Raw genomic sequence first — 22,988 nt, 5'->3', positions numbered from 1 at the left:
CAGGGATGCAAGGATGGTGCAATATTCACAAATCAATAAACATAATACACCACATAAACAAAAACAACAGACAAAAACCACATGATCATATCAATAGATGCGGAAAAAGCGTTCAATAAGATACAGCACCCATTTGTGATAAAAACACTCAGCAAAGTGGGAATAGAGGGAGCATTCCTCAACAATAAAGGCCATATATGAGAGACCTACAGCCAGCATCATACTCAATGGACAGTACCTTAGAGCTTTCCCACTAAGATCAGGAACAAGACAAGGATACCCTCTTTCACCACTCCTATTCAACATAGTATTGGAAGTCCTAGCCACAGCATTCAGACAAGAAAAAGAAATAAAAGGCATCCAAAATGGAAAGGAGGAAACACAACTATCATTGTTTGCAGGTGACATGATAGTGTACATGGAAAATCCTATAGACTCCACCAAAAAACTACTTGACCTAATAAATGAATGTGGCAAAACAGCAGGATACAAAGTTAATATCCAGAAATCAAAGGCATTCCTGTATACCAACAATGAAACATCAGAACACAAATCAGGAAAAATATCTCATTTGATATAGCAACAAGAAAAATCAAGTACCTAGGAATAAACCTAACGAAGGAGGTAAAAGAACTGTACTCAGAAAACTACACAACATTGGAGAAATAAATTAAGGAAGACACAAACAAATGGAAGCATGTACCATGCTCATGGATTGGAAAAATTAACACCATCAAAATGGCCATACTACCGAAAGTGATTTATAGATTCAATACAATCCCTATTAAAGTACCAGTGACATATTTCACAGATATAGAACAAACATTTCAGAAATTGATATGGAACCATAAACGACCCTGAATAGCTGCAGCAATTTTGAAATAGAAGAACAAAGCAGGAGAGATCACAATACCTGATATCAAAATATATTACAAGGCCACGGTAATCAAAACAGCCTGGTACTGGCATAAAAACAGGCACATAGACCAATGGAACAGAACAGAGAGCCCAGAAATAAACTCAAGTCTATACGGTCAATTAATATTTGACAAAGGAGGCAGGAGCATAAAATGGAGCAAAAATAGCTTCTTCAGCAAATGGTGTTGGGAGATCTGGACAGCTACGTGCAAAAAAAATGAAACTCGATCACCAACTTACACCATACACAAAAATAAATTCAAGGTGGATAAAAGACTTAAATATAAGTCATAACACCATAAAAGTCCTAGAGAAAAACATTGGCAGGAAAATCTCAAACATTCAACGCAGCAACATCCTCACAGACATGTCCTCTAAAGCAAGGGACATAAAGGAAAGAATAAACAAATGGGACCTCATCAAAATAAAAAGCTTCTGCATGGCTAAAGAAAACAGCATTAAAATGAAAAGGGAACCAACAGTATGGGAAAATATATTTGCCAATGATACCTCAGGCAAGGGCCTGATCTCCAAAATATATAAAGAGTTCACATGACTGCACTCGAGGAAGACAAACAACCCAATTAAAAAATGGGAAAAGGACTTGAACAGACACTTCTCCAAGGAAGACATACAGAGGGCCCAGAGACATATGAAAAGATGCTCAGCATCACTAGCCATCAGGGAGATGCAAATTAAAATCACAATGAGGTACCATCTCATACCAGTCAGAGTGGCCAACATGAACAAATCAACAAACAAGTGTTGGAATGGATGCGGAGAAAAGGGAACCCTAGTGCACTGTTGGTGGGAATACAGACTGGTGAGGCCACTGTGGAAAACAGTATGGAATTTCCTCAAAAAATAAAAATGGAACTGCCTTTTGACCCAGCAATTCCACTGCTGGGATTATACTCTAAGATCCCTGAAACACCAATCCAAAAGTACCTATGCATCTCAATGTTCATAGCAGCACAATTTACAATAGCCAAGTACTGAAAGCAACCTAAGTGCCTATCAGCAAATGAGTGGATCAAAAACCTATGGTACATTTACACAATGGAATTCTACGCAGCAGAGAGAAAGAAGGAGCTTATACCCTTTGCAACAGCATGGATGGAACTGGAGAGCATTATGTTAAATGAAATAAGCCAGGTGATGAGGAACAAATACCATATGATCTCATCTTTATCTGGAACATAACCAACAAAAGAAAAAAAGCAAACAAAATATAACCAGAGAGATTGAAGTTAAGAACAATCTAACAATAGCCAGAGGGAGGGGGGAAGGGATAGTGAGGAGAAGGGTTTTCAGGAACTACTATAAAGGACATGTAGACAAAACCAAGGGTGAGGGTGGAAGCAGGGGAGGGAGATAGGTTTGGCTGGGGTAGGTTAGAGGGGTGGGGAGTAAATGCAGACAACTGTAATTGAACAACAATAAAATAATTTAAAATTAAAAAAAAAAAGCCTAGCTATCTCTAACACACACACACACACACACACACACGAAAGAATGCTGTTAAAGTACTTTAAAATAATGTATTTACTTAATTAGACTAAGCTTTCCACATGAAACCTATTTTGTGCTGGTGTGGTAAATCTCCTCTTTAAAACTGCATATTTTAACCCTGGCCAATAGGTTGGAGCATCGTCCTATAAACTGAAAGTTTGAAGGTTTAATTCCCAGTCAGGGTACATGCCTGGTTTGTTGATTTGGTCCCCAGTCAGGGCACATGCAGGAGGCAATTGATCAGTGTTTCTCTCTCACATAGATGTTTCTGTGCCTCTCTTCCCTCCTTTCCCCTCACCCTAAAATCAATGGGCATGTCCTCAGTGAAGATAAAAAAATTAAAAATGCACACTTTACAGTGTACAGATGATGTGTTATAGAATTGTGCACATGAACCAGTATGATTTTGTTAACTAGTGTCACCCCCAATAAATTCAATAAAAAGGAAAAAATTGGAAAACTGTAAAGCTCACAGTGGTAGATACCATATATTTCCAAAATTCTAATTTTTGCTTGAAATCTTGACTTTATCATTGGCAATAAATGCTGTTGATTGTTTTCCTTGAAAAATAAAAAAGGGAATGGAGTAAACTGGCATACCTGTTGACTCATCTTAATAGGTAAATTTACTGGCTGAGGAGAAACATAATCCATCAGAATGGAAAGAGCCACTTATAAGCAGTCTATGTATAGATTAGCAGTTCCAGGTTGGTTTAGATTATGGCCATCAAATTTAACAACCCAGAGATAAATCCACCAATTCATCATTGATTAAAAATCCAACTGTTTTATAGAGTCATTTTATCCATAACATTGAGTCCTCTTCATCAAATTGTCATTTATTTAAATGTAGAAGAATAGGTTTACTATATATTTGTAAAAAAATGAATATTTTCAAATGCATATTTCCTATTCCTCAGGAAAGAGCCCTGTATTATGGATTAGGAGATTTGGGGGCTACCTATTGCTGCCTATTACTATTTTTACTGATTACTAATTGGGTCACCATGGACATATTAACTTCTCTGGATCTCTTAAGATGTGTTTCACCTAGAAATTCGTAAGGTTCCTACAATTCAATAAGTGAATGAGTTATTAATTAATTTTACTCTGTTTGCAATAACAGAACCTAAACTTGATGCCACAAACTCTAAGTTGTCATTTTAAAATCTATCATTTACAAATGAGCCACAGTTTTTGTATGTGTTCTCTATGAATAGAATAGGCTTTTTAGCTAGTCTATTCTTACCACTGTGCCTGAGAACTGGGTGACTGCTCCCTGGAGAAGTGTGCTTTCATTTGGCAAGAGAAAGATAATCTTAATTTTTAAAATTATTTTAAGTTTAATATGTTGGCCACCTGAGCACCATGCAATATATAAAAGAACTATAAAACCTAATCCCTGTCCTTGGGGATACAAGATGCATGAGAAATCATCAAACTTTTTTTTTTATCCTCACCCGAGGACATTTTTATTTTTCATTGCTTTTAGAGAGGAAGGGAGAGGAAGCAAGAGTAAGAGAGAGATAGAGAGAGAGAGAAACTTCAGTTGGTTGCCTTCTCATATGCACCCCAACCCCGACCAGGGATCAAACCTGCAACCTGTATGTGCCCTGACTGGGAATTGAACCCAAGACTTTTTGGTGTATGGGATGACACTCCAACCAACTGAGCCACACTGGCCAGGGCTCATCAAACATTTTAAAACAGCAGTTGAGCCCTATTGCATGACATGCATTATAAGACTTAGGAAGGAGGTCAGCTGAGCGTAGAACACTCAGGGGGAGCTCTATGAAAGGTGCAGAGTCAGGCTTGAATCTTGAAGGAGGGGAAGATTTTCGATCTAAAGGAGGCAGAGGAAAATCCAGAGGAGCAGATGAGAGTAACTCCTATGAGTAAACAGTCTTCTACTGGCTTATGATATCAGAAAGTTACTTCAGTGGGATGGTGAGAAGATGGCCTAATTAGAGGACACAGGTTGGGGGCAGTGGGAAATAACCTTGGGTGGGCTAGTTAGTGCCAGATGTGGAAAGCCTTGAAGAATCTGACCTCAGCAACTTTACTTCCATGATGGCATTTGCTAATTTAATGGAACTTGATTTCCTGTGCCTGTCAAACTTTTCCTAGTTATTATGAAAACATTAAATAAAATCATCTAAGTGGAAACATAGTCTTTCCTAGATTTACTTTGCAATTCTTAATGCAAGGAAGGGGTAAACCTTGTGAGTAGATGAATGTGCAGTTTCTAACATTTTCTCTTTAACATTCTTTTCTTCCCTCAATAAATCTGTGTCATTAATGACAATGTGTAAGTCTAACAGAGGAGAAACAGTCTATTGGATGACGGGCTTAAGTGAATGTTGCTTTACACCCTAATGGTCAACATGTGGGCTTCTGTCAGCTTGGAGTGGCAGGAATTTCCAAAGACACAGGCCCATCCACAGAGAAAAGGAACACAAGACAGCGCCATTCCTCCAGGTCCCGGAGGTGTGAGTCTGGGAACTATTAGCAAAAGCCCTCCATCCTCCTCAGCTGTCAGGAAGATGCATGTTGGTGGAGACAGAAATGTTTTTGCACTGGGAACCCTGACTCCATTATTAATTTTATAGTTCTGGAGATGGGATGCTTGATACTGTAAAGTTCCTTCAGCATTGCTGCACCAGAAGTACATGATGTAGTCACAAATTCATGTGATATAGAAACTGATTCTTCATCTCCCTTCTTCCCTTGCATATGTGAGCTCTCATGCGAGTCATGGTGAAGACAGCACCTAAGGAAAGGAAAAGGGTAGATCAGATTGGAACACACACCTTCCCATGGCATAGACATTATGAGCTGAATGGATCTTACTGACACTGAGTCCAGGCCGACGATCTCATGACAATGTGGTGTGAAGATGACAGAAGGGTAGGTTCACTGAGTCTGAGTCTGCAGCCCTCCCTCTAGGAACTAAGACCTGTGCCTAGACAGGCCACACATCTGGGCACACTTCACAGGCAGAAAGCAAAGGGAAGTCAGGGAAAAGAGCTTCCAACTTGTCACTTCCTCTTAAGTCAATTGAGTACATTAAAATGCAGTAAGAGATTACATTTTTAAGCAATGTGAATGATTTTTAAATAAATGTGTAGTATCTAAATGTGTATTTATCCTTTTAATATATCAATTTGGAAAATTAATGATAGGGTCTTACCCAATAATATTTCTAAAATTTATCCTTTGGAATACCTTTAGAGCCAGCCACACATGCTTTTGTAGATACTGTATGATGCAAATATTTAACCTATAAAAATCAATTTGGTCTTTGGAAATGGCTCAGAGAATCAGAATGAAGCGTGGAGAGTCAGGTGAGTGATCAGGCTGTTGTTCCATTTTTGGTGTGACACCAGTTGATGCTACAGGCTTTTCTGAGACAGGAAGTTCTGCTTAGCAAGGGCTCTTCCCAAAGTCTTTGGCTGTGGCCACACCAGTGACATACTTTAAAACCACCTTGAGGGCACACATGTTGTGGAGATTTCATCTTGGTATTACAGTGTAATTAGTCTCAATCCTCAAAAAGGTGACAGGAATATTAGTACAGGAAAAATGCAGTGTAAGCTACTAACACCATGTTAACTAGTCTTGTTTACTTTTTCATGTAACTTCAGGAGTCCTGCCTATAGCATATGATGAGCTGGAGAAAGAGGTCCCCTCCAAAAACAAAAGTTACATATCAGGACCTTTGCAAGTTCTTAATTTGATAAAATAATGGAGGGAAAGGAGTGGGAATATGCTGAATCACTGATCACGTACTGTTACCCACCAGCCTGCTTCCTGGGCCTGGCCGGCATCAGGACGGGGCTCTCTACTGAGAGGCTCAGCAACACAGTGGTCAAGAGTTCAACCTGAGTAAGACAAGCCGGTCTTCATATCCTCACCCTGCCACCTGCTGCCTGTGTGATCTTGGGCAAGTCACTTAGGCTCCTTGACCCTCCATGTCCTCATTTCCAAAATGATGATAATAATAATACCTACTTTATAAGCTTATGAGAACTAACTGAGATAATGCGGGCAAATGCTTATCACAGGGCCTAGCCCACATCAGTGCTCCATAAATATCAACCCCAATTATGAAGAGAAAGAGGGTAAAGAAGAAGGTAAAGAAGAAAGAAGAAGAGTGAGGGGGAAAAAAAGAGATGAAAAGAAGGATGGATGAACCTCAGTTCTATTTGGCTTTGAAAATGTGCAGACTGTCCCTTCTGGGTACAAGGCTGATAGGTATAGCTGACTTTGTTTCCCTCTGTGTTCTTGTTGTGGCCCACGCAGGAGTGAGTGACTCATTAATAATTTGATATGTTATTTAGAAAAGAGATCTAAAAATACATGGCCTAAATATTCAGAACTTAAAAAGTGGGCAGACCATAAAACTGAGTGGCTCCCATTCTAAAGAGAGTGCATGTATGTACATGATAGTCTCGATTCTTATTCTTGTAAGAATAATGGTGATGCTTTTAGTTTTGGAAAGGCTAGCAAGAGGTCACTGAAGCAGTGCCCTATAGCTATCAATTATAACAAGTCCTTATTATAATTCCAATAAAGGAAAGCAATACCAACAAATTTTATATAGCTCTGCACTCTGAAAATGCTCTTTTCAGCCATTTCAATGAGTATATTCTGTTCAAATGTCAGCAAGTGTCAAAACTGCCCTTCTGCCCTATAGTCTGTCATCAGATCTAATGAGATCCAAACCCTAAAGCAGGGCCCATTAGCAGTGCATCGCTGTGCAGCCTCATCCTCTCCCTGGACTTCAGAACCTGCCTCTTCCCTCTGTGGTGGCCCATTCCTGGGTGCTGCTGACACCTTACCGGGGCCCATTACCACTCTAGACTGCCCCCACTGTTCTCACATCAGTGGCTTTCAACCTTCAAAGACTCCTCTTATCTTCCTCCTGGTTCTGGGCCCTCATCATGCCCAGTGAGGGCAGCCAGTGGATAGTGGTGTGTTCAGATTAATCATATTTTCCAGCATTCTATAACTGAACATTGAACTGCTGAGATACCCTATTGCCAGAGTCTTTTCCTCCTTTACTGAAACCACTTCTGGGTTGAGTCCTGTCAGTGTCCATTGCTTTGTAGGCTTTTCTCAGAATTTTGAGGGGTTGAGGTTAGTTCACTGAGCAATCCCTCTCTGTCAGAGTCCAGTTCAGTTTTCCACATTTGGGAGACAAAAACCACCATGACCATTACTCAAGTCCGAGTCAGATCACCAGCTCAGACATCCTCAGGCTGTAAGCCTGGAGAAAGACTGCTGAGTTCAATGTCAGGAAAAGGCCCTCAGCCTGATTCAGAAATGAGATCTCCTTATCCTGACCCCTGTGCCCCACAGATCCAAGGGGAAGACAAAGTTCTAATTGAATGGTAATGTATTCATATTTTGATAAGTGCATTTCAGTAGGAGTGAACAATGTTTATTGGTGTGGAAGGCTTATGAACAAACCATGAAAAAGTAAAACTTTAGAGTTGCCTCTGGGATAGCAAGTAAGAGTGCTTTTTATACCCACTGGAGGTCTGATTCACACCTATGGCTTCAGTGGACACCTCTGAGCAAAAGATATCCTAATCCTCATCTCCACCCTAATCTCTCTCCTGAGTCCTAGAGAGCATTTTCAGCAAGCATTTCCACGTGGGTGACTCAGCAAATGTGGAAGCATTTCCACGTGGTTGAGTCACAGCAAACTCAATGGGTTGAAAGGTAAATTCATTATCTTTTCTCAAAGCCTGCCCCTCCCCAGGTGGTCCCCACCTCAGGGAATGTCACCAGCATAAACTCAGTCACTCAAGCCAGGAACCTGGGAGGACTTCTCACCCTTTCCGCAGCCATCCAATCAGTCACCACATCTCTTGAGTCTGTGCACTTCTTCCATTACTACCCACACTGCCCCCATCTAGGCCATGTCATGTCTTGCCCACAGCACTTTATTGGTCTCTAACTTACCTCCTTGTCTTCACTCTGGCCCCTGTGAGCCATCAGACCCCAGCACCCATAATGATTCTTCTGACCCACAAGTCAAATCTCATTGCCTTTTTGTGTAAAAACTTTCAGTAGCATTCCATTGGCTTTGGATTAAAGTTTAAACCCCTTAACTTGTTACGCAGGCCTTTAACACAGTGCAGCTTCTACCCACCATTTTAACTCATCTCTTGCCAGTCTCCCCTTTGAATGCTATATTCCAGCTATGTTTAACACTTCTCAGCTCCTCACACATATCCAGGCCACCTTCTCCCCCTCCTCCTCTATCTTCTTGTTATTGAAATATAAAACGCATACAGCAAAGTGCATGTCACACATGCACAACTCAGTGAATTGTCTCAAATGAGTGCACCCACATAACATGTGCCCAGATGAAGAACCCAAAAGAGGACCAGTGTTCTAGAAGCCTCTTTCATGCCCCTTTCCACTGCCCACCAGAGAAATCACTACCCCGACTTCTAGTATCATAACAAAAGCCTGCAGAATCGTGTCAGACATCTCCTGCTACATTCACAAGGTGCCAGTAAGCTTAATGGCCTAAAATAACCATCACGTCCCATCTTCAGGCTCATCACTTCTTGCAGCTATGCTTTTTCATCCGCTTTGTCACCAAGATTCTTGAAAATTGTCTCCATTCAGTGTCACCTGTCCTCTCTGCCCATTCACTCTCCAGTTCACTGCATCATCCATATCATCCACTGAAGGCACCCTCATCAATGGGCACCAGTTACCTCCTTACTGTTGAGCCAAATGAACATTTTCAGTCTTTTTCTAAGTGACACCCCCTCCCACCCACCCCCAAATTCAGTGACTGGGAAGTTCCTTCTTGCCTGGAATGCCTTTCACCCCATTTTTCCTGCAAATCTATTCATTATTTATGTCATATTTCTAACACTACCTCCTCTATAAAACTGTGCCATTAACATCTCCTCTTCTGATCCTGTTTGTTACTATTAATAATAATGCCAATAAATATTATTATATATGTTTGGCTCACTTCCCCTAGAACATAAACTCTGCAGGGCAAGATCTTTGTTTTGTTCACTGATAAATTTTAAGCTCCCAAAACTGTACTTAGCACATAGTAGGCACTCAATAAATACTTATTAACTGCATGAATGGTTACTATTTATTGCGCACTTATTATGCTGGGCACTTTCGTGCATTATCTCATTCCATCCTCACCATCATCTTACGAGGAAGGAACTGTATTTATCCCAATTTTGCATAGGAGGAAACTGAAGTTTACTGAGATTAGAAACATGCCGAAGATCACACAGTTGATACATGACAAAGCTAGGATTTGAGCCCAGATTTGTGTAAGCCCTAAATAGCCTCAATCTCCCATCTTAGCTTTGTCTACAGTGGCGCTTTGCACAAAACTTTACCATAACACGTTTTCAGCAAATGGACAAAATCTCCAAGCACCCAGCATAGTGTCTTATACATATTTGTGTTCACTAAATGTTTATTGAAATAAAAAATGGGTGTGCTGTTAAGAGGCAGCATTTGGCAGTGAGTCCTTTTTGCACAATCAGTAATTATGAGCACTGTCCTGAAGGTTGCTGCAAATGCAGGCCCAGCTGCTGCCTCCTCTAACCCTTTGTTTCTTCAGTACAACATAGGATCCGGGCCATCCCTGGCTGACCCACCCACCACCCTGACCCCAGTCCTCAGCCATCCTTCCTCTCCTCATGAAATTCCCCTGCCTGTCTTCCTGCTGTCAATGGCCTGATCACGCAGAGCAAGTTCTGCCCCTCCCACTCCTCTTCTTGACCCCACGCCCTGCTTGAACCTGGCTGCTTCTCTGGTCATTCTTGACAGTCAGGGCAACATGACATTTATATAGATAAATGGAACACAGTGCAGATTGTGATAAACACAGAGAGAGTCACGAGGCACTGTAGGAGTTATGAAGAGGAGAAATTCCTGGTTACATGATGGAGGAAGGGAAAATGAATTAAGTCACTGCATTTTTCATCTTGATAAAAGGATTTTTATTAAAAATAAAGAGTATAGCTTTTCTAGGTTTGTTATTTAGAATTATTGATTGTAAGTAATAGAAACTGGAGTGGTTTAAGCTAAAAAGGAGAATTTATTGTAAGTCTGTAGCAATCCAAAGGTTGGAATGCAGCCAGACCTTGGCTAGATATAGAAGGGACTAGAAAACAGTCGAGGATCTGAGCAGCATTCTCTTTCCATATATCACCCATTCTGTCTCTGTACATCTGCCTTGTTCTTGTCTCTCTGTGGACCTGCTCTTGTGCACAACCTCATTATGGTATGTGGCTACCAACGGCTACTGAGTTTATACTTGGCAAGACTGACTGTGTCCATCAAAATCACCCAGGATGAGTTTGTCTAACTGCTATGCTGTATACCTGAAACTAATACAAAATAATGTTGAATGCAAACTGTAATAGAAAAGTGAAATTTTAAAAAAGATCACGAATCCCCAGGGAAATACACTTCATTTACCCAGTGCAAGTCAGATGCCCACTCCTGGTCCAATCACCTGCCACCAGCAAAGTGGGGTAAGGTAATGTTGGTCAGTTATGGCTGCCAGGAACCCACCTCTGTTCAGGAGGAAGGAGCAGAAAGGATCATTATAAGCTGAGCAGACTCTCTGAAAATGTCCACTACACTTGGTTCTCTTGTCTGATAATGCCTTTGTGAAAGAACTCTGGGTGCTTCCACCAAAATATTGGGTTTACCAAAAAGTGCATTTAGTTTTTTCCATATGATGGCCCTAGCTGCTTAGTTGTCTTTAACTTCATTCAAAACAACTTTGTTAGATTGCATTTTAACAGTGGTGATATCAGGGTGCATTTTAAAAAAGACTTACCAAAATTGGTGATTTTTTGTGCAACCATTTTAATACTGAAGATAGAAGAAGAAACGCAACATTTTTGGCATATTAGGCTTTATTATTTCAAGAAAGGGAAAAGCACAACTGAAACACACAAAAAAAGATTTGTGCAGTGTGTGGAGAAGGTACTGTGACTGATTGAATGTGTCAAAAATGGTTTGCGAAGTTTCCTGGTACTATTGACATTTTGGCCAAATAATTCTTTGTTGTGGGGCTGTCTTTTGCATTGGAAGATGTTTAGCAGCACCCCTGGCCTCTACTCACTAGATGCCAATAGCAGGAGGTAGCCAACATACTCAAAATATCCAAATCAATAAAGTCATCAGTGAAGAAAATAAGAAACGTGTTTTGTATTTTACAGAAAAAAACCTAACGCACTTTTTGGCCAAACCAAGAAATTAAGAGCCTTACTATTTTGGAGGCCTTCTTTTTCAGGAAGAAATACATAAATTTAGCAAACACCACCCTAATTAACTAAGATGATATTCCAGTGGTCTTTCTTAATGGGTTTTTTATGCCAATTTTGTTCATCAAAGGCCTAGATTCCTGGCTTCAACCAAGTGTCTCACACACATCCAGATGGCCTGTGAGACCCAGCCTAAAAGGTAAACCAGAATGAGCATATATCCCTCCTCAAGGTTTTATGCAAATGATACCCACACTGCCCCTTCATCAACCAGAATTCTCTGCGCTTTCTAAGGAACTAGAGTAATCAGGTCTAGGGACACAGAATCACCTCCCTTTGAGAGGGCTACACCCTGACAAATTCTGAGACAGCCAGCTTTGGCCACAACTCACTTAATGTGGTTCCAGGTGAGGAGAGGGGACTAGGATAGATCCCTCTTTCATTCTGATCCATCAATTAGTGATCCATCAATTCGAGGCTAGGTAAGGATAATCTGAAAGGTTTCTCTAACTCAGAAGTGGGAATGCTGGAATCAGTTGGCCAAGACAGATCCAAAGCTCCATTCCCATCCATCCTTCCCAGACTTGGCCCTCTGGGGACTACTGCTTTCCCTGTGGTTGGTTCCCAGATTTGGTGGTACAGCCCCAGAATACGGTGAGTAGGGGTCAGGGCCATCTTCTGGAGATGACTTTGTAACTCTTCTCCCAAGGCCTGTTGCATTCCACCCTCATCTTTTCAGTGACACCTCCCCACTTGTCTTTCAGGCTCCCTGGGTACAGCCGGCCGTGTGTGCAACCTGACCTCCCGAGGAATGGACAGCTGTGAAGTCATGTGCTGCGGAAGAGGCTACGACACCTCCCGCGTCACACGGATGACCAAGTGTGAGTGTAAATTCCACTGGTGCTGCGCTGTGCGCTGTCAGGACTGCCTGGAGGCCCTGGACGTGCACACCTGCAAGGCCCCGAAGAGTGCTGACTGGGCGGCTCCCACATGACCCCAGGGGAAGTCGCAATCCACCTTCCCTCCCGCAAGGACTCCATTGGATCTGCAAGGACAATGAGCCTTTGGGTTCTCTGGGGATGCATGAGGCCTTTGTCTCAACAGAAACCTCTCCTCCCTCACTGGGTGCCCCAGGACTGGGGCCACATGCTGCACATAGAGTATGGCTGCCCTCCCCACTTCTGGCATTCTGGGCACATCTCTTCCTAGTCGTGGCAGGCTGCTGGAGGGGAAGGGGTGTGGGCCCAGATCACTGTCTCCACTCACCTAAATAGCTCCTCTTTCCAGAGCAGCTGGCCAGGGAGAGAAAGAGTGTCTCAAAAGAGTTTTCTCCATGTTTTCCAGCAAATGCTCAAGTTCAATTCCATACTTCTTAATGGAGGGTAATGTAAAGAAAGAAGGATCAACTGCCACTGAATTAACTCTAATTTTTAAAAAGACCAAGCAAGGTTTTTTTTTGCCTATCAGGGGATTTTCACAGCCTCCTAAGGTAATTTGTAATTACCTGGAGAAGGGTGGCTTTCAATAAATTTTAGGTTTAAAATTCATCTGTTTCAAGGCTTTTATTGCCATATTAAAATCTGATGCAACAAGGTGGGCTGTTGTCCATTGGTACAGCAACAACAAAAGCCTTAGAAAGTGACTGCTTTGCATTATCACCCCCTTGATATAAAGGACTTTTAGAGAATATACTTCGTTCTCACTTAGGATCTGAAGAGAATTAGAAAGAAAATTGACATCTGACAGTATTCTGTAACTATCAGGTGAAGATGGAGGAAAATAATTTAGTGAGTAGAGAGTATCAGAAAATGTGTCTGTACAGATTAAAGGGGAGGGAATAAAATTCCTATCTGGTATGATGCATGTGACCTATGGAATTTTGTAACTCAAACAGCTTTGAGAATGAAAACTTTTGGAATGACAAAAGCAGGGAACCAAAATGCTGACAGAAAGGTTTCCAGAGTTAAGTCATGCCCAGACAGCTTCTACCACAAGCAGATGCCTAAAAGAAGTTGGCCACGTGTGCAGAGGAGTATCAACACCCTTCAAGCACATTTTAAAGACCTGTCGTATATAATTGTGTTCATTTGATGCTTACAAGATGACAAAATACTGTAACCTAAAGCAAATGACACATAGCCTTGCTTATAAATTGGTAACCCTAGTTAGTATATTATATTGCAAACAAATCATAACTTGGAGACTATATTTATGAGACCCAGCTGTAATTATGGAAGTATCAATATGCAAGTTGTGTTTGGCTTCTGCCATGAGCTAAAAGATGACATCCAGGGGAAATGGAGAAGCTGCCTCACCCATTTTGTATATTACATGAAAAAAACGGTGAAATATACAAAGCTACTTCTCATGTCCCCTTCTGCATTTAGTTTCTTGTTCAAAATGTGATCTCTTCACAGAGCTATGTTGACTAACAGGACATTTCCTTATATGAATCTGATGTCAAATTATTCATACTTGCTCATTCTTTACTAATTTGGCCTTCGGTTTCTCTATCATCCCTTCACAGAGGATATTTAGACTGAGGTTTGTGATAAACAACCTGCTGGAATACTTTCTCATTAGTGAGATTTGCCTCGTAACCCTCTTAAAAATGACAGCATTCATCTCTTTTCCCTCACTTCCCAAACCCAAAATTAGTTGCCTGGTTTTTCCAAAGCAGCTCCTCCCTCTGTTTGTCCTATGGATTCAGAACTGGGAGGTGTGGCATGTGACAGCAGATGCTCTTGAGCTCAGTGGAGCCCTCAGGGAGTAGGAAGGCGGGGCAAGCGGGCTCCGTCTTAGTAACACTGAGGCTTGCTGTCAGTGCCTTCCTGAGAGGACAAAGGGACTCTCATGGGATCCCAAAGCCATTAGCCCTTTTTCCTACTGGATGAAAGGTGAAGTCATAAATCGAGAGAAATATTTAGAGATATCTCAGCTGCCCTCAGTTTATGTCTGGGGGAACTGAGACCAATAGAGGTGAAGGGTCTGTGCAAGTGTCAGCCATTGCCCCAGTGCTCTGGCACAGACTGGCCCACACTCCAAGAGTATTCAAGAAAGTGAAGCACTTTATCTACTAAATGAAACTAGTTTGCCCCAGGATCAACTCAATGGATTCTAAATTTTAGCATCCAAAGGCAATGTTCATTCTTCTTATTCCTGGGATGGTTAGATCTGACTTTCTTTTTATGCTGAAATGCATCTTTTCTGATATGGAGGAAGGGGACTAGGCATATCCATGTAAAAGCCTGAATAAATTGTCCAAATTTGTAAGGGAGATTCCGGCAGCCATCTCCAGTGGCAGTGAACATGGCCATTGTGGAGGGCATAAGAGAGTTAAGTATTTTTACCTGCTCTTACTTCTGAAAGAGGGAATCTCCATTATTTAAAACATTGAACAAAAAGGGGAAGATAATTTGAAATTCTATTTTGTTAGGGCTTAATGAGGATTGATGTTCCTTGATTCTAAAATGTACTAAACTCTTGACTATCTGAGGCTTTTAAGGGAATACATGGCACAAATTACCAGAACAAAATGAGAGATCTATTCAGGTCAAATCCTCTTACAAATTACTTCCCAGTTAAAAAAAAAATCTTATTTTAAATTGAAGTTTTTAAAGCCCAAGATTAAATCCATTAATGTTCTGCAATATCTGAAAAAGTTCCAATAGGAGATCTTGACTAACTCACTGGGGTTGTCTTCCATAAAGATAAAATCTGCACATGACTCTGAGACTTAGCAAATGGGTTGTTTTCTTCAATAGTTTGCCTCCCTAAATTAGTCTGTGGTGCAGACTTATCTGTCTTCTGTGAACACGCTTGTCAAGGTACATTTAGTTAACAGGCTCCCGGACAGCCCCTCATGCTCTGAAAGCATTAATACCCTGCCTTAAGAGACAAGTTTACCTCCTCAAATGGCTTGAGCTCAAGCACAAAAGCCCCCAATGGCATCACCACTCATGGCTCTGGCTCTGTGCCCCTCAGGGAGGAGTGCCCTGGCATATTATTGGACCATAGAGGACTCAGAATGGGAGTGGAGGGGCATAGAGCACCTCAGACCACTGACTATCTTCTACAAGTGTCACCAGATTAAAATGAGCATCCCAGAAAGATCTATCAAACTGCAGTGTAGTCTTCATGGAGCCAGATGATGAGAAGGGGATTGAGAGGGAAAGAACAAGGTAGCTGAGTAGTCAGCTGAGCTTGGTGAAGGGCTCTTTCAGCCTTTGTTGGTAACCTCCACCCTTCCTTTCACTGTTGCTCCCCTGACCCGTCCCAGCACCTTTTTCGAGGCTCAGGGCCTCAGGCCTTGCCCAGACCCTCCATACCTACTGTGTAGCTATGCTAGAGACTGCCAATAATCATCACAATTATATTCCTTTTTATTGGAGTTACTATGTAGCTTGAAAATATCAGGTATCACATTTCTTTTTCAAAGAAGATAGCTTTAAAGTCAGAAAATCTACCTTCACATTAATATTTCTCAGTCTTCTTAACGTATTAAGGTTATTATCACAGACTTGTAGATCAAGTCTCTGAGACCTGAAGTGTGGCCTTTCAGAAGCAGCCAACATGACCATGCATGCGCTTGAGCTTGATGGCATTTTCAGGCCAGGATTTTGTTATTATTTCTCATTGATTAGAGGTTGGCCCAGGGCTGGCGTTGTCTCGCTCAGCTGCAGAACATTCATCTCCCCTCTTGCCCACTCTCATAATACAGGCTCAGAGAAGCATCCAATGGACCAGAACCATTCTTTTGTGTCTATTTACTGTACTTCAATCTGGGTTTCCTTATCTTAAGAGCAAGAGTTGTACTCTTAACAAATAGACCTCACCAGTTCCAAAGCTGGTGAATTGCTTTTGTCAAGTCTGTGCTGAACTTCTGAAAAGCAGTGCACTGGTGTAAGCTGACAGCTAAGGCATGCTTATTCTGACCTCCTCCTTAACATCCGCAGAGAAAATATTCAGTCATCCATGAGAATGTTCTTTACATTTTTCTGGGGATCAGCAAGGTGACAGGTGGTTTGCAAAGCCCAACATGATCATTATTTTTCTAAATCATTGTTGTTCCAGCTCTAGGGGGGTGGTTTTTTGCTGATATTCACATGGATTCCTGTTTAACCAAACCTCCCACTTCCATGAGCTAATAAAAGTGTCATGCGGATTGTTACAAAGAACTATTGTTATTTACAAGTCTACATTTTCTGTGGAATCAAAACATAATAAAGTGAATTTTCAGTGTTGACTTTGTTATTTTATGCTTGTGATGTCTTGCCAAATCCTCTGGTGAAAAGAAATCCCTGCAGGTTATAAGAATTATCCCCTTGTCTCTTCTCAGGACCACACTTAACACAACCTGATCAAGAGGTGTCTTTCAAGTTTGTAATTTTGGGGGAAGTCCATTGACCTACCTTACTGATAACTACTCTAGTGAGTTAATGCAGAAGACATATTCTGGGTTCAGAAACTATTTCAGGTTTCCACCCTTTATTCTCCCATGGTTACCAGGTAAGGCATGCAACCTCTTGGTGCCGGCATGCTTTGTGGTGCTTATAAATTCAGCATCTCTCCACAAGAGGTAGACCTGCCCCCAATGACTTCTCTGAACTATTGCTTTCTATGTACATGTTTGATCTGGGCTGAAAAAATATTTTTCAGCTTGATTAAAAACATAACAAAACCCTTTACCCCTTTATTGAGTTGTGTGCATCCTGACTAGGTGTGCTGCTTATATACAAGCAGCAAAAGCTCAAAACATGGAAATAAACTCTCCCCAGCAAAAGAAATCCATTGCCATTTTCTCCTCCCTGATGAACTCTGTTTTGCGGTGACCTAACTAAGTGTTGACTCCACACTTCAAGCACCCCAAGGTGGCTCCATGGTCAGACTGCTCACTGTCCCACTAGGATTCCATTGTTCCTTCCAGACACTCCTTCACTCAGATGATTTGAAGAAGCAGTGGTGTCACATGTGTCTGTGTGTGTTTTGCAAAGAGAATTGCTGCAAATATTTCTGCCTCAACATTGTCAATGATATTTCCTTGTTACCTAGCCATATGGGTGAGAGGGCTGTCCTGTGCATTGCAGGATCTTTTTATTGGAGTTATTATGTAACTTGAAAACATCAGGTATCACATTTCTTTTTCAAAGAAGATAGCTTTAAAGTCAGAAAATCTATCTTCACATTGACATTTCTCAGTCTTATTAGAAAGCAGCCCCAGTCTCTACTCACTAGATGCCAGAAGCAATCCCACTGCTCCCCAGTTGAGACAATCAAAAGTGTCGGTGAGGGTTGGAGGTGGTGAGAATGAGAGTGAAACTGTTCCTGGTTGAGAACCACTGATCTGACACTTTGGGTTAAGTCCTTTATGCAAATGTGAGTCATCTCTGCCATTTTCAGTTAGAAATACCTCACTGGGAGTATTAGTTTAATGGGATGAGTTCTCAGTATTAGTGTATCAGGCCAGTTGGGAAGGAAACTTTTGGAAAAAGCATAGTTGTAGAACCTCTCAGCATCGTGGGTAGAATGAGACAGACTGAGACTTGAAGCTCATTTAGGCCACACTGCATGTCCCTGGATGGTGGGAAACAAAAGAAGGATGGAAGTTTAGCAAGGAGAAACAATGTGGTTTTAGCATCTGGCAGCAGAGTTCTTCTTACGAATTCCTCAGTTTCACAACACTCAGTGGGAAAAAGAAGCCCAAGATATGGCCTAAAGTGTGGAGGAGTGAGAATATTCTAGCTGTGCCTTAATAGTTGAGTAATTTCAAGTTTCTCAGGACAGATAGGAGGGTAATAACAAAGAGGAGACACTGAAAAATGGAAAAAGCCTAAATTTCTTTCTTTCTTTTTATTTTGTGGCACCAGAGTTTAGGACTTCTAATTTGTCCCAAAGTTGCTGAAGCAAAATCATGTTAAAACATTCTGCTTTCCTTTATACCCCCCAAAACACATACACACACACGTACACAAAACTACTTGTAGGAAAAATGGTTTTATTCATGGGAAGAAACAATATAAATTTAAAACAGATAAAGGTTAGCTCTATCACTCATCTCTTTAAAAAGTTTATATGAATATCCAGTCAAAACCAACAGGGTATCTCCCTTGAAATGTTATCTATATGAATTTCCAAGTAGACCACAGGACTGTATACTGTCTTGGAATATCCTTAGAAGGCTCTGCCATTGATAAGGTAGCAGAGTAAAAAACCCCAGAGTCCTTTCTTTCAAATGGAACAGGCGAAGACAAGAATAGAAGAAACTATTCAAACTTCATCTTCTTTCCTTGTGGCTTGTGGTCGCTGCCTCCTCCTCTGCCTCCCCAGAAGCCTTGTCCACCTCCAAAACCTCCCTGGCTTTGGCCACCAAATCCTCCTCAGCCTCCTCTGCCATCACCTTGGCCTCCAAAGCCACCTCTGCCTCTGCCATGACCCCCAAAGCCACCCGCATCCTTAGGCTTAGCCCAGTCCAAAGTGACTTTGTTTCCATCAATGTCACCATCTTCCATGGCCTCCTTGGCTGCTTTGGTATCTTCCTCATTGTTGAAGTCTACAAGACCAAACCCTTTGGAAGATCCAGTCTCCTGGTCTATGACTATCCTGGCCCAAACAGAGCCATCAAATGACTCCTTGAATGTCTCTTTTGTAGTCTCCTCAGACAAACCTTAGACAAATAGAGTTTTGGACAGCTGGCTTCTTGTATTAGGTGATCCCCTGGGTCCTTGACACTCCAGTCTGATTGTTCTGCCCTCAACTTCTCTCTTATTATAGGAATTTAAAGCCTCTTTAGCATCTTCAAATGAAGCAAATTCTATAAATGCATACCCGTTAGATTTGCCATTTTGGTTCTGGGCCACTTTGATAGAGGTTGCCTTCTCAAATATTTCCTGAAGAGTTTCTTCTGTTGCACTGTAGGAGAGGGTGCTTAAAACCAGCTTTTGATTCACCAATCCAAATGCTATTCTTTCCACTTCTATAGTCTTGACTTTGACCTTTCTCTCCGGTGTAGTACAGGGAAATGGATTGCCCATCTATTTCTGCTCCTTGCTTTTCTTCCTAGGTTTTCTCTGCATCAGCTTCTGTCTTAAATTCAGTATAAGCAATTGCTTTACTCTTTCCATCCTTGCTTACTAGTCTAATCTCCACAGCATCTTCAATCACTTCTTTTAATTCATCCTGAGTAACTTTATAAGGCAGATTTTTAGCTACAAGTGTTCTCACATCTCAATCTTTTTTACTGTCTTTTCCCTTTGGTTTTTCTAGTTTAATTTCATTACCAAAGACTTTTAAGCCAGTGAGTTCCAAGGCTTTTTCTAGGTCTTCAGCAGATTATTCAAAATCCACATAGCCAAACTTCTGAGACATACCAATTCTGATATCCACAACAGCAAGCTTGTTTTTAGCAAAAATATCACTGATACCCACTTTTAATTCAGAAGCATATTTGCTGAAGTTTAGGTTTCCAATAAAGAGATTGAAAGCTGTAGTTGGTTCTGTGGCTTCCACTTTCTGCTTCTTGGCTTCAGGAGCAGCTTTCTGTTTGGCCATTTCCTTCTTTCATTTTCCAGGTGCTTCTTTGACAGACTCTTCCTCCTCTGCATCCTCTTCCTCCTCATCTTTGTGATCCTCATCATCCTCTTCTTCATCATCCTCCTCTTCATCTTCATCCTCAGCTGTGGTCGTTGCCTTCGCAGGAACAGCTTTAGCAGCTTTCTTGCCTTTGGTTGTTACAACCTCCATAGGCTCTTATTCAGAGTCATCTTCTTCATCATCATCCCCATCATCCTCATCTTCCTCATTGTCTTCATCCTCATCTTCATCATCATCCTCATCATCAGACACAGCTAATTTTCAAGCAAAGAGACAGTGAAAATTTCCAGTTTAAGATGGGGGTAGGGGCATCATCTTGAGGGTTGTTCATTAAAAGACCCCATCACCACACACACACAGCACACACGCACACTCCCAGATGTCCCTATCCCAGGTAACCCTAGCCTGTATGAGTGGTATTTTAGTGGCGTGAAAGAATCAGAGTACTGTCTAACATGTGCAAGCAAAGGTGGGAAGGGACAGCAGAGGCTGAATGCAACATGGGGTGGAGTGGAGAAAGCGAAAGAAGCCTGGATGATAGATAAAATAAAGGGTAACCCCACTGGCTAAAAAATTGGGACAGATAACTGTCTGAAAGAAGGAGGAAGAAATCCTGTCTTCTTTACCTTGATAAATTTTCATGGGCCAAACTGAATTTGTATTTCCAGTTGCCCATAGAAGTGAAGAACACATGAGAACCATTTGGATGAGTAAATAATTCTTTACCTGTTCCCTCATACTATCATCTAGTTCTAGATAATATAGCATGATTGAAATCTGATCAATATGATCAATTGACCATTTGGACTATTTTGGGACTTGTAACTTGATTTTGTAATTTTCAAGTAGTGAGTGACCCTATAAAAGCCCCTGTAATTGAGTCACAGGCTCTGGATTTCCCCAGGCAGGCCACACAATCCTATTTTAATAGTCTTGCAATCTTTTCCTAAGTTCCACAGATGAGAGGAATCACATTACTACCTGTAAGCCCAATTCAAATAATAATGATGAAGATGCATCCAGTATCTATTCAGCCACATTATTCACACTGGTTACTTCAGCAGAGGTTTGGAAGCTTGGCAAACCCATCTGTAAATGTTTAGGGGCTTTATGTTACAGGTGGAGGTCATACACCAGCCAAATAGCAGGAACACATAAAATGAAATCTGAATTGGAGTCTCTAAAAGTCTACCTACCCATATAAACTTTGGTATCTTCTCCTTGGTAATTATTCTCCAATAGTAATAAAGACTTCATGAAAGACCTTGAACTCTGAGTCGTCATTGTGGAATCATCCTTAAACAAGACAAATATTTCCAGCCTAAGTGTACAAGTAGAAAGAGACAGGATTAATTTTCCCATATATTGCTGTAACTATAAACAATATGTTATCTTCTCAGCAACTCTCATGAAATAATAAGCACTAGTGTTTTTTAAAGTATTTTCACCAGCCCTTGGAGATTTTATTAGAATCATGATTCACAGATGAGAAAGTTCTTTCTTCTGCAAGATTTAGTAACTGGAGTTCTTACTCAGTAGACGATCTATAGAGACAAACAAACTTGACTTTTCTGACTATTAACGATTCATTCACTGGTGATTTTTTTTCTGAACTGACTGAATAATTGGGTCAAATGATCCCTCTGGTTTGCATCTGTAGACATGTTATTAATCAGTGTCTGAAAGTTATGGTGTTTTGTCATATAGATATGGGCCTTCAACAGAGCAGTGAGGTTCCGTGACACTTTCAGGATCCTGAGCATGAGGATTCATGGAATCAGAATGTCACATTTGGAAGGAACAATGCACATAAATTACTCCAACCTCCTCACATTTGATTCATGGGAAAACAAAAGAAATTTCATGGTTTGGACTGTAATGTAAGCAAGGCACTGAATCATCTTCAAGGAAGAGCAGTTATTATTCATTCAATGAGTCTGTATTGAACATCTCCTGTGAGTCAACTGCTATGCTACATACAGGAAATATGATAGTGACTAAGACAGAAGTGCCCTTGCTCAGAGACTTCTGGGAGGGCTAGCATGGGACATGCACAATACTTCTTACTTTACAAGTACTTTCATATAAATGATGGGATTTAGTCCTTAGAACCACCCTTAGGTATCAACATGACTATCCTCTTTTTTGAAATGAGACAATTTTCAGAAATATTTAGTAATTTGCCCAACATCATAAAAAAGGCTTGTAAGAGACAGAGCCTGGACTCAAATATTTTGTCTTCTACCTCTCTAGTGTTCTTTACAGTATATCAGAGCTCCCTTTGATTAAAACTCAGTGAGAAGTATTCTATCCAGTGGGATATTGAAAATTACTTAATTGATTTCATTACCATATTCCCCAAATATAAATGATGATGGGTGGGTTGCAGGAGGATTTCTGTGCTTTCTGATTTCATTTATGTGAAATCCAGACAGCAAATTATATGTAGATACACACTCTACAAAGCTCTACTAGAAAGCAACTGACTTTTAGCTATACATTTAACAATGTACTTTTATTTAAATAAAGTAGTTTTGATATTCTAGAAAATCTGATACACCTGGTCATAAGAAATCTACTTTTGCTATCATGTATAGATTCAATTCACAATTGAAGATGGTTCAAAAATATTGTGTATCAACTCAAACATGGTAAGAATCATGATTTATTTATTAAGCATTTTCCCCA

At 40.9% G+C, this 22,988-nt stretch overlaps 1 protein-coding gene and 1 pseudogene across 1 annotated transcript in view; one reads left to right on the top strand and one right to left on the bottom strand.

Annotated features, from left to right (window-relative positions):
• The window catches only part of WNT2 (Wnt family member 2), a 53,822-nt gene extending 36,913 nt beyond the window's left edge, over positions 1-16,909 (top strand). Inside the window, exon 5 of the mRNA XM_024555429.3 lies at positions 12,476-16,909. Within this exon, the coding sequence (XP_024411197.1) occupies positions 12,476-12,705 (230 nt within the window). The 3' untranslated portion in view covers positions 12,706-16,909. The remainder of the gene's footprint in view (positions 1-12,475) is intronic.
• Positions 16,910-18,973: 2,064 nt separating this feature from the next.
• Positions 18,974-21,584, bottom strand: LOC112300495 (nucleolin-like; annotated as a pseudogene).
• Positions 21,585-22,988: the final 1,404 nt, after the last annotated feature.

The sequence above is a fragment of the Desmodus rotundus genome, chromosome 6 (assembly GCF_022682495.2).
Source record: "Desmodus rotundus isolate HL8 chromosome 6, HLdesRot8A.1, whole genome shotgun sequence".
Taxonomy (NCBI): Eukaryota; Metazoa; Chordata; class Mammalia; order Chiroptera; family Phyllostomidae; genus Desmodus; species Desmodus rotundus.
The sequence above is the reverse complement of the archived record's forward strand: the minus strand, read 5'-3'. Positions and strand labels throughout refer to the sequence as shown.